This window comes from Columba livia, chromosome 8 (assembly GCF_036013475.1).
Source record: "Columba livia isolate bColLiv1 breed racing homer chromosome 8, bColLiv1.pat.W.v2, whole genome shotgun sequence".
Classification (NCBI taxonomy): domain Eukaryota; kingdom Metazoa; phylum Chordata; class Aves; order Columbiformes; family Columbidae; genus Columba; species Columba livia.
The window spans coordinates 24,215,237-24,227,772 of record NC_088609.1 but is presented as its reverse complement, the minus strand read 5'-3'; the positions used below and the strand labels follow the sequence as shown (position 1 = coordinate 24,227,772).

Below are 12,536 nucleotides of genomic sequence, written 5' to 3'. Positions count from 1 at the left end.
AAGTATTAGAAACCATAGTGCATCCATACAGAGCATTCTCTAAAAAAAATATCTTCAGAGAATTAATTTTATAGTCAGTGCTTTCTGTCTTTTATATTGAAGAGAATAAAACAAGAGAAAAAACAAATTAGTTTGACTTTCCGTTGTCCTAAGTATTTCTAAATACAAGAAATTATTTGTATTGCTTTTAGTCACCAGTTTCTAGCAAGGAAAAGGTTTGTATAAAAAGCAAATTGATCCAGTCAACTTTTGAGTTTACCATCAGTCTCTCTGCACTATACAGCAATGCCTGCTTGTAATCACTACTGCCACAATAAGCACCATTATATTCTCCACAATATATGTTTTGCACTGTGAAACAGAGCACACTCAATAAAAATAATTAATAACTGTGTTACTTTTCCTCATACCTGAATGAATTCCATGCATTCTGTTTACAATAGAGCCCAATTCTGAAGAGATGCAGAAGCAGATTCTGAACAAGTATTAATTATGTTTCTCATGCGACTCACAAGCATGTTTGCATCACTGCAGAAACAGTCCTAATGTGCAACCGTGAAGCTGCAGGATCAGCTCTGTGCCCAGCTTCTCTTTTAAAAATTACTTTTTAAATATAGGTAGTTTAACACTAGCTTCTTCTCTTGGAGTTGAAGTAGTCTAGGTAAGCCTGTGCAGCCTGGTAATGTGGATTAGTTACAAGCACTCCCAAGAGTGCTCCTGTTGGTATCTTCCTATTCTCTTACTATCTCTTCTTCATTTAAATGTATTTTTTTCACCACTCAAGCAACATCTGTGAAAGCCTACCCAACTGGCACCAACCCTGCTTGCTCAAACTAAATATGCACACATTATACGTCAATAAACTTGTGCAAATGGCGATGTTGGTACAAGCATAGTGAGATTCTACAGAAATCTATTCTTGCAGCTTTGTAACTTGAGTAGGCTAGTGTTCTGCAGTCTACACCTGATTTAACACTGCCATCATAATTTCTTCAATGAGCTGGAAAATTTATAAACAAGTATGTAATAGTTACCTTACTTAAATATTAGAAGACAATGGATACATCATGCTGAATCTTAAGCCAATAAAGTGGGTTCCAAGATCCTGTTGTTATGAATTTAGGTACATCTTTTACAGTCATAGTAAACTGATAACATAGTAAACTTGATAAGGGTCCTCCTTTATTTGGCATTAATTATATTTTTTTGTGAAAGAATACATTTCTGGAATCAGTTTTGTTACTAACCTGGACTTCTACAGTCAAAAGATGTGGTTTGGGGCTACACTTAATAGAAAACAATTTCTGCATATTTTTCAAAGTTGTAGTTTAAGATGTCTAGAATTCCTGTTACAATACAATTTAACTGAAAACCAAACTTACAGTTCACTAAAGATAGGGATATGGAGAGGAAAAACTGAAAGAGGAAGGAGAAGAGAAGGGGAATGTAATTCTTGTATCCTCCCTCGTAAGTCTCTTTTCCCCAGGCTTTCCTCCATAACATCAAAGTTTTAATAGCTAAACTTAGCACCACTGCTATTGACAAGAGTCCAAGACAAGCTTCTGCTAGAAAAGTTGAAAAGATCAGAAACCACATTTATAATATAGAACTTGCTGCAACAAGAAAAGGCACATATATTGATGAACTGGCACATGAAACCTCTGCCTTCTACGTGTCCATATTATTAAAACTGTAACAACGTACTCTGTACAGCACAGTGCAAGACACACAGTAGATTAAATAGAGCAATTAACATGTCCACCACTTTGTTGCCTTTGGCATCCCCTCTTCTACAGTATTCTTCAGAAAGCTCTTGGCTTTCTCTGTCTCGGCTACTTTACCACATCCCAGCTTTGGGCTGGCATTGAGGCCAGAGAGCCTGCAACACTGAGCTAACTGTTCAGAGCAGAATTCCAGCAGCAGTCCTCAGAGCCCCCTGGCAGCCCCTTTTTCCATGGACTTCTGTGTTCTGCTCTTCCCCTTCTCTTCTAAACCCTAATTCCTACCTCCCCCAACCCTAAGCAGAAAGTCCAGCAGAGGAACCCTCCACACTTTGAGACAAATTAATTCTCTGCGCTTTCCTTTGGCAGTCTCCTCTCAACACTACATTACATTCTCCTAGCTTACGTCTTCAATCACCTTGAACCCTAATCTGGGCACCTTTCCATTTCCCTCAACTATGAACACCCACAGAGGGAATTCTAGCAGCAGAACCCAGCTGATCGGCTCTCCTCAGTCTCTTCCTTGCTGCAACTCTTAAGCTGAAGCAGAAATTCACGTGTCTGAGAAATTCAGGCTGTCCACATGAATAGCTACAGAAATAACCTAATTTCAAGGATAACCTGTGTTTATCAGACACTTTTCAGAAGATTACAGTCTTTTAAAAGCGAGGGAACAAAGCCCAACAATTAAAGCAGCCTGCTGTTGAGAGACATGACATAGAAGCCAGATTCTTTCAAGGTTCTGAGAAATAATACTCACTTAAATGAAACATGTTGAAAGGTACTCATTCAGTGGAAATGACAGCCACTGCAAGAGACTCTCAGTACAGAACCTCAGCCATAAGGATTCTTCCAAAATTTCTGTTATAAATCCAAGACTGATTTTTGAATAAAATTCATTAATACTCCAGATTATTTTTTGTTTATTCTAACAAAATACTTATTTATAAATGTTTTTCAGCTGTCTGATCTTGTACAAAAGGAAAACAGAACTTACAGTTTTGCCAGGTTTCCAGTTACTTTTTGGACCAGAAGTGAATTTTTGACTGTAATGTTAGTAAGTACATAGCTAAAACCATGAACCTAAATCTGACATTTTTATGATCTTTTCAGATATATTCCTTTACTTCCTCAGAAATCCATGAGAAAGAAATATGGATTCTTTTAATCTGTTAACAAAGGCAAGATCATAGGTAGACACGATATAACTGAAAAGACACCCCAATATAAAAATGCAACCTACCCCCAAAGCACAATGCCCACAAATACTTCACTGAAGCATGCAGAAAATAGTCTGACATATATAACTATTTTTTTTGCAGCAAAAGATAGACAGAAGTACTACTTGACTATAAATGGCTGGAAATGCTCTGGCAATGTTGCTTATATACAAAATACAATATTTTGAGGGTAAGAAAAGGTACCTTACCTTAACATATTCCAAAGTAGGATCCAGAACATTCTGATCTCTGTAAGAAAATGGGGTGAGGAGGGAGGAAGACATAAAAACAAAATAAATGGTGAGTTCAAATATAATGTCACATGGAAGAGACGCGTTCATATGAGCAATAGGCTACTAGGTCATGTTAAAATCCTTATTAAAAACTGTGTGTTATAGGTTTGGGGATGAAAGTTAATTATACCGTTTTAAGCAAAGCAAAAACAATTTTGAAATTTCAACAGATGGCTGACAATATTTGTATACTCCCTAAAACATCTGAACTAAATTTTAAAGAGAGCTCTCCTAATGGCCTCCAAATTTATTTCTTTGCTTGTATGTTTTCCCTTTTAAGCTACTGCTACTCATAGCATTAGGAGGGCATTGCTAACACAAGAAAATAAAAAGCAAGACATTCACTTTTTATATAATACAACAAAGAATTCATAGATGTGCAACAGTAGGATGTTTTACATTTGGAAAAATAAATATGTTCTTGCACTCTTTTAAAAAGTTATCAAAATTATAACCATCTCAACATAATAATTATTTGAAAGTCAGATAATCAAGTCATTGCCCTCTTTCAAAAATAAAATATCTCTTTGCAGGTTTGCTATACGCACAGATAGCAAAGGGCACAGAATCTTAAGTGAAGAGCCCTGTGATCAACTACAACTATTTCCATAAGATAAATAAAACCAAACATATATTTCCAATGTGTTTTGTATATTTGTTTTTGTTTGAGAACTAGCAGGTTAACAGAGTTTGCAATACGTGACTGGATGCTTTATAAAGAACCGGGGGTGACATACATGGTGCTGCCTTAAAAACAAACATGTAACAGGCACAATGACAACCTTGCAAACTTACGGAGGGATCGGGAGCGTGTTATAGCAATCAAGTTTGCCACACAGGCAACATATGCCCCATAAACTGAGAAAGAGAATCCCATTTGGTGGAAGTTATTATGATGATGTAACAATGGAAACCTAATAAGCAGCTTTGGATATGTAAAAATTGGGTTACAGTGGAATCAACGAACCCAGAATACAGTCTAAATTCCCTGTCTTGTTTTAAATGTAGTTGTATATCACCTGAAACTAAGTTATTGTTTTATATTCAGTTTTTAATCTGGTCCCCTAACAGTTTTTAGTCCAGAATACCTATACAGAGGAAAAACGGGGCCCTCTCTCTTCTTAGCCATGCCCATAAATGATGGTGCTCAGTTCTGCAGGCTGTATCATGGGTTACTGATTCACACTATCCCAATATTTATCAAGGTTCAAGTTCCATTCCCAGCTTAGTTTAAAAAAAAAAAAAAAAGAAAGAATGCTGCCAAATTTAATGGAAATAGACTTTAAACCATTTGAAACTTTTTCCTAGCCAATATACAAAGAAGGGGCAGCTTGGTAACTGTATGCACATAAAATATGCAAATGCATACCAAAGAAAACAGGGGTAAAGCACAGAGGAGAACGAAAAATGATGTTTCTAAACAGAAAACAGTTTTCTTTCTTCACACTTCAGCCTTGTAGGGACTCCACTGTTCCCACTGTCAGGTACAAGACAAGATATTTAGGACAGACCAAGCAAAAGCAAAATGAAAGCAGTAGAAAAGCTTTAAGGAAAACCAGTCTGTTTACTGCTATATAAAGCAGGAAAATTAGAAGAGGAGGAAAAAAAGTGACCGACATCATCCACATTATAGAAGTGCTTAGAAAATTTTGGCTTTAGGTGTAGCAAATCTCTTCACAAGTACTATGATATTTAACTGGTAAGCTGTCACACAACAAAATGTAGGAAACCCTGCAATTCACCACAAGTGCAGGTTATACATAAAGATGTTTGTGTTGTAGCCCTGGTCACCTCAGATACTTCCTCCTGCCAGACTGACCCCTCTCTCTCCCCACCTTCCCTTGTTGTCCAAGTCTTCACCTTTGTGCACGTTTTTTGAACTTATTTTTAAGGAGTCGTAACTTTCATTGATGTGCACTAACTAACAGTAAACAACTGCATTTTCCTGCCATTTGATTCCACCATAATACTGCCACATTATATGTAGAAAAAAAGATTATGCAGTTAGCCCAAATAACTAGGAACTAACCAAATAACTAGATCATAAAACTAACTCCTGAATCTCAGCTCTCTGTTTGCAATCATTACATGCTCCTTTACACCATATACTCCCAGTCGAGAAAAATCTATAAAGTCAGGAACCTTAGAAAAATATAAAGAACTTATTTTCCTTTCCATTTTCTCTCTCAAGGAATTTTAATAAAAATAAACTCACAATCTCACTTCTTGTGTTAGAAGATCTGCAGAAAAAAAATACTTTCAGATAACTACCAGAGCAGATGAAAGGTACTTGCAGGCTCTGCTGTCTCTCAAATAAATTCAACTGAAAGTTTGTTTCAATAATACAAAGTACTTAATCTTTCATCAGATCTTATTACATTTCAAGCAATGCTAGTGTTTACAATAAGCTTGACTTTACAGCTGTATTCATTTGCATCTGTGTGCCTACAACATGTGTGTATTAGAGTTTGCACATAACCATTACTGTATAAACTGTGGGCTCACAAATTGGGTTTTACTACACATTTTGGCTTCCCAATAATCAGATAAGCCCTACTTCCATTCGGATAAAAAGCACATTTAATGCAGAAAGATGTCACCTGGAATGGAGAAGCTTTCGGAACACTGCAAGCTAGGGAATTGGGTAAGGGCTGCAGTAGGACACATAGTAGCTATGTTCTTTTCATACTCATTCTGTCACGGAAAAGAATTTATGAAAGAGATACAAACACATTCCTGCATCCATTTCGGGTATTCACATTGCTGCCAGACTTAATGACTTAATTTCACGACAAACCAAAATCCCTTTCCAACATTTTTTGCTCATAGAAAAAGCGTGCCCGACTTGATACATGTAATTAAGACATTCTCCTGAGTAGTGTTAGCCCTCTGTTGAGCATCCTCCACATGCACAAGGTCTGTGTGGAAACTGTAGTAGCACAAACACTCCTCCAGTAATAATTCATCAATAAAAGGAAGCAGTCAGTTATCACAATCTTAACCATTCTGAGGCTGTCCTGGCCAGAAACACATTTTTCTAAAGCGTCCCTGCTCACATCTGACACCACCTTCCTCTCTGCTGGCTGATCTTGGAGACATATAACCTTTAATCTCTCCCTACTAGTCCTTAGAAATTATCCCAATCTCTACTCAGTCCAGCCAAAATATTATTATTAGTATTATGGAGGGGTTTGCATGTATGGGTTTCTTACTGATACTGTCAAGAAAACACTCACAGCTTGAAAGTCTGTCAGGGAACTCCAGCAACCCTACAAAAAGATGAAGATGACAAGACAACAGAAAGTGTGGAGCTGCCTCTTTGCTTCCCCCAAAACAAAATTTATTGCAACAACGAAGAACTTGATGTCATACTGGTTGGAAACTGACTGTGAGCAAGTACTGATAACTTTGAACACTGTAAGAACCAACAAAACTTCTTAGAAAACAGGGAACATCATTATATGTAGACTCCTTCAAGAGACAGCTAAAGCTAACTGAGATGAGAAAAGGAAACTGAAGTCAGATCTTATTGGATGCTATTCTTGCACTTCCCAACATGCCTACATAACAGCCAAAAGTGTTGGAAGAATTTTTAAAAATGCCTTTTGAAGTTGTCAACATCAGTAGTCATCAGCTAAAAAAAAAAAAAAAAAAAAATCTATATAACCAACTTGAATCCTACTTCTGGTATGACAAACTAAATACTACCAACTTCAAATCCTGCATTGATTTGAAGACAATGAGCAACTAAACATGAAAATCCAATAAAGAAAACACCGAAGTCTGAGTAACTAGTCACTCTTCTAAAAACATTTTCTAAAATCTTTTTGTACTTATAATCAATGCTACGACTGGAAAGCCAAATCCTGGAGTTCAACCCTAACACAAATTTTTTGGTTCAGTGTGTGCAGAATAGCCAGAATCTCAGTAACAGCCTTTTTTTTTTCCAGACTCTGAGGTTTGCCCAATAGGTCTCTATAGCACTGCTTCACTGATGAACGTTTAAGCAGATATCCTGTAATCTTTAGCTGCTGATTCTATGAAAACCTCCATATTTCTACTAACAATTGTATGTCACCACCTCTCATCATTGTTGCTGTAAAGAATCCTGAAACACACAGACCTTGACAGACTAAGCCATATTAAGCATCTGCTTTCTCCAAGCCTTCGGCATCCTCCCAGATACATCAGCCATAATTATAAATTAGTTGTAATAATTTTAACAAAATTTAAGCATAGACACAACAGCATTATCAGAGATGCCCAAATCTTCACCATCATTCAACTATCATAGAGATAATTCTTACAAGTGATGGAAACAGCTGAATGGCCCCAAAGCAGCTTTGTGCTACTCCACACTTTTATAAATGTACTTGTGGGAAAAACATCAGGACACCTTGCCAGTACTTGATGTATGAAAGTATGTTTCGTTATTTTAAAGTGACCTTTGTTGGGGACATTTTCAAAAGCATCTCCTTTCTACCACAATGAAAGAACGATCCCAAGAACAATCTTCTCAGTAGTGCCAATGTCAAATCAGAGCGAAGACAGTACAGGCTCAAAGGGAGCTTGAGAAACTGAAAGTGTGCCAAGCTGTGGCATGGCTGCTCACACAGATAGAACTTCTATAAAGACATCAGGTGGGATCAAATGCCTTCTTCAATTTGTGTCTTTGAAATTTCTCCATCTATGTAGATTTAAGAAATACACTATTACTTAAATATGAAGGTGCAAGTTTGAGCATGCTAGACATACTGTGTTTAAGTATATATACTGCAGACTGATGTTATTTGTACTGTAAACTAGAGTAAAAGACCCAGTGATTTTATCCTCCAGCAGCTTCTGCTTAACACACACACACTCCTACTGCATTCCTAAGGCCATTCCATCCTTCTGTCTACAGCTGCACACCACCATGGACATGACTCATTCAAACACCAGTGGAAACACGTGCAAACGGCTATTACTAACTGCGTAATGACCTGCAGTTCACAGAAGAACAGTAGGGACTCTTCAGTAATTAACACACAAGAAAAGATACTATGTAATTTTCTCTGAATTAAGTGAAATCTCCACTCATTCATATTTGTTCAGAATGTCCCTGCAGAAGTAATGTTACAGCCATTTACTTCTACCCCTTTATTCTCTCGCATCCCCCCACTCACTACATTTTACCTGTCACAGCAGAAAATCTACCCCATTTTTTCCACCTTTTCCACGTAAATTTCTACTTCTGTACAACATAAAGCACCAGTCTCTAGAACATATTCAACAGCTCAGATTAGGCATTCCCCATTCTTCCCCCCCCCTTAACATTTAGGAGTCCCAGAACCAAAACTGTTCTGCAAAGCCCTCCTTAAATCTTCTATTCCCAAGACTGTTAGAATGTTGTGAAAGTAGTGGTTGTTTATTCAAAATGGTCACTGTTTCTACAAACTTCTCTATACATGTGCGGTGATCTCTCAACTTATACCTTCATCTGGCAACTCTTTGCAGTCAGTTCTTTAGTTGCTGTAGTTATTCAGAATCAAGTTCTGCAAATTTTTAAGTGTTCAAAAATAATTTAACCTTGCAAAATGAATAGGCCTATTCCCAAGAGAATGACAAATGCTCAGTAGAATTACACACTTCATCAATTCATCCGAAATTCATGTAAATCTAGGTACAGTTTATTTACAAAGCATTGTTGTCACCTGACAGATATGTCGTTCAGGAATGCATATCTGGAATGAAGCATAGGAAAGTTGACACTTTGCTTTGGTACTGTGTAAGATGATGGTGGGAATAACTGTCCTCTCTGTCTTTTCCTTTATCCCAATTTAAGGTCATTGCATCAAATGCCTCTCTGCATTGGATATTGGAAGTGAGCATTAGAAACATATCCCCCTATATAGCATTTAACTACATCGGGGGCATCCCACTCAATTTCACTGACATCCTCCTAAATAACAGAAATTTATAATCGTGTATTAAAGTTGATCACTCATCTGCCTTCACCACCTCCCATCACCAAAATAAATTGTATTTTGACAAGTTTGCACCAGTGAGTTGCAAACAGCTCAGCACACAACTCCAAGAGCATGAAACCTTAGCACATATACAGTTTCTTTATTGAGGCCAGTTAGCAAATGTTAGGGACACTTTATTTTAATTTCATGTGTCTCTATGTTTCTGTGCTAAGTGGTTTCTGCAGTAGTAGCTGAAATTCTTTAAATGCAGATGCATCAAATTATCTTATTACTAGAACAGACATTGAAAATCCACTGGCTCTACACTTTTTTCAGCTACAGAAAAGAAAGACTGTGAATACCTTTAGGAAGAACAAATTGTGAAGTGTAACAAAGCAGTTCTCAGGTATTGAGAAGGATATCAAGGGTATGGAAGAAGAGGAGTTGTGAAGAGGCCAGCAGGTAAGCTGGCAAACACTATCCCAATCTACAAGAAGGGCAAAAGGGATGACCCTGGCAACTACAGGCCTGTCAGCCTCACTTCTGTTCCTGGCAAAATCACAGAGAAGATTGTTCTGGGAGTTACTGAAAAACATCTGAATGACACCACAGTCATTCGCCCCAGCCAGCACAGGTTCGTCCCGCTTAACAACCTTCATTTCTTTCTATGACAAGGTTACCCACCATGTTGACCAAGGGAAGCCTGTTGACATTACCTTTTTGGATTTCAGTAAAGCTTTTGATACTGTCTCCCACAGTATCCTCCTGGACAAGATGTCCAGCACACAGCCAGGTAAACACACAATGCAGGGAGTGGGTGAGCAATCAGCTGATGGGCTGAGCTCAAAGGGTTCTAGTATATGTGGTTATGTTGGGCTGGCGACCAGTCACTAGCGGGGTTCCGCTGGGATTCATCTCCAGGCCAGCACTCTTCAATTTCTTTATAAATTACTTAGACACAGGACTTGAGGGAATACTAAGTAAGTTTGCCAATGACAAGATGTGAGCATCAAATGGGAACAAAGGGGTGAAGTGTTGAGTAGAACTTCACAACAGAAGAATGGGACCGCAATGATGAACAGAGGGGCTGGAAAGGCAAACAATCCAAACCAGAAATGACCCCCAAAAGTTAAAGGGTAAGATTATTTGATACTAAATGTAAGCAGAGAACATTTGCTATTCTCTGCTTATAGAGCAGAGCATTCTTTCTACCCCAAACATTTACCAGCCTTAGTGGGCAGCTGTGCTCCACCTCTGAAACAGCAGAGGTCAGATTTGCAAGTGCATATGTGAACAGAACAGACCAAGAAAAAGAATGGGAAAACAGCATGACAAAAAGCATGAAGCTTTGACAACACCTAAGAAGTCCTTCCTTTTGAAAAACCATTTATGTGTGCATGGAAGAAGTCAATGAGATATTCAGCAGTCCTAAATTCACCAAATTTGTCTTACTCCTAGTAAAAAACACAACCACAAACTCACGGTCCGGTTCAGGTTTTGTGGAAAACAAAATTCATACTAAAAGGAAGTTTCAGGCCTTACACCAAATCCATAACCATTTTTACTTTAAAAATTCTGTGGTCTTATAAAAATTTCCTTCCCACCTTACCCTAAAATTCAAAGGAAACCAAAGGTATTGATCTTCTTCCTGTTAGTCTTGCAAATATTTTCATACCTGAAGAGCTACATTTCATTCTATAAACCCAAAGAGTATTATTTACTTTTTTGCCAGACAGAAAACATGTAAAATACTTACTTGATATATTCAAATATTAACTTGATCTATTTTTTTAAATTTTAAAAGTGCACCTAACCATATGCTTTAAATGCATGCACAGTGTTCATATAAAAGGTAACACATATTCAAACTAAAATTATCCAACAAATAACCATTTAAAAATAACTAGTTACAACAAAATAAATGCCATCTAAATACCCGACCTGCCAAATTCTCATAAGCCAAACAAAATAAAATTTGCAGCATCTGGCAGAGCAAAACGGGCTGCAAATTCTTACAAGAAAGAATAAAATCCGTGAATGTACTGCCTTGCCAGCTCTTTTCCCTTATAAATTAACTGTCAGTTCAAGGACTTCGGCCTATCTCACCTATTGTGGTAACACCACTAAGAAGAAAGCAAAAGTTTCAGGAACCCAGAATCCAGTCATTAATAGCTTTCTATGTCAAGAGTAACTCCTTGCTAACTTCCAAATGTACTGCCCTACAAGGACAAGGTCGTACAGAGGGCGGTGAGCCTGTTTAACTTTATGCTAATGAAGTTACCCTACTGATGTCAGTAATACTAGTCAAGTTTAAAATGGAACATATTTTTATTTCTTCCCTGGACAGTTGTGTAAGATGAGACAAGTACGCAAGTCTCAACCAGCTAAACATGCAGAGCCTCGAAGATCAGAAATGTTGAAGAGTACAGAACGTCCTAAGTGACCAGATAAACTAATCTGCTCTAGAATAACACTCTGCTGCAGCAATATAAAGTCAATGCTAGATGATAGCACTTTATCTGAAATAATGAGGGAAAAAACTCACATAGAAAAACAAGAGGAAGAAAAAAGTCTGCTGACCAGTACTCAAACTAAGAGTCTTAAGTCTAGGTAAATATACAGTTGGACATGCCTATCATATTTTCAGAACTACAGAAGTTAACTGTATTAGCATCTGTTTGTAGATACTTAGGGCTAATCTATAAACTACATATTTGTTACAGGTCATTTGCCAGTTTCATCTTTTGCAACAGGGTTCAGTGAGTACTAGAAGACATTAGACCAGGGGTGTCAAACTCATATTCACCGGGGGCCACATCAGCCTCGTGGTTGCCTTCAAAGGGCTGAATGTAATTTTTGGACTGTATAAATAGTCCTAAAATCACATTTATACAGTCCTGTTTTAAAATATCTGTATAAACTAAATCAGATTTAAATCTTGCATTTTGAATGCTAGATTAGGGTTTAATTAACAAAAGCAAATATTTGTAATAATCTACTAGATATAAAACTGGTTTTGAGAGCTACAGGAAATTAAAAGGCTTTTAGAATAGAACCAGAAATGGTGTGTGGCTTCTTTGTGCCCTATGGCAACTCAATAGCACTAGTCTCACAAGTTTCAATAACACTAGTGGAAACTCAATGGTTTCCACTCAATAACTGCAATTACATATTAACTAAAAAGGGATAAAACATTCAGGTACTCTTATGCAACCTTGAGCTTTTTAGATACTTCTCTCCTCTTTGACCCTCCTCGTCCTTCAAACTGTTACACATGAACACATCTTCTAATCAGAAATACCACAGAAATTACAGCATACTACTCCTCCACACTTTGCTTGAGCAACTTGAAAT

General features: G+C 37.4%; 1 protein-coding gene across 7 annotated transcripts in view; it reads right to left on the bottom strand.

The window, feature by feature from the left end:
- Positions 1 to 12,536, bottom strand: part of BCAR3 (BCAR3 adaptor protein, NSP family member) — a 108,238-nt gene that overhangs the window by 32,958 nt on the left and 62,744 nt on the right. For all 7 annotated transcript variants that reach the window (XM_005498741.3, XM_005498740.3, XM_065071136.1 and 4 more), the window contains one exon: positions 3,151 to 3,190. In XM_005498741.3, coding sequence (XP_005498798.1) covers positions 3,151 to 3,190 — 40 coding nt within the window. The remainder of the gene's footprint in view (positions 1 to 3,150; positions 3,191 to 12,536) is intronic.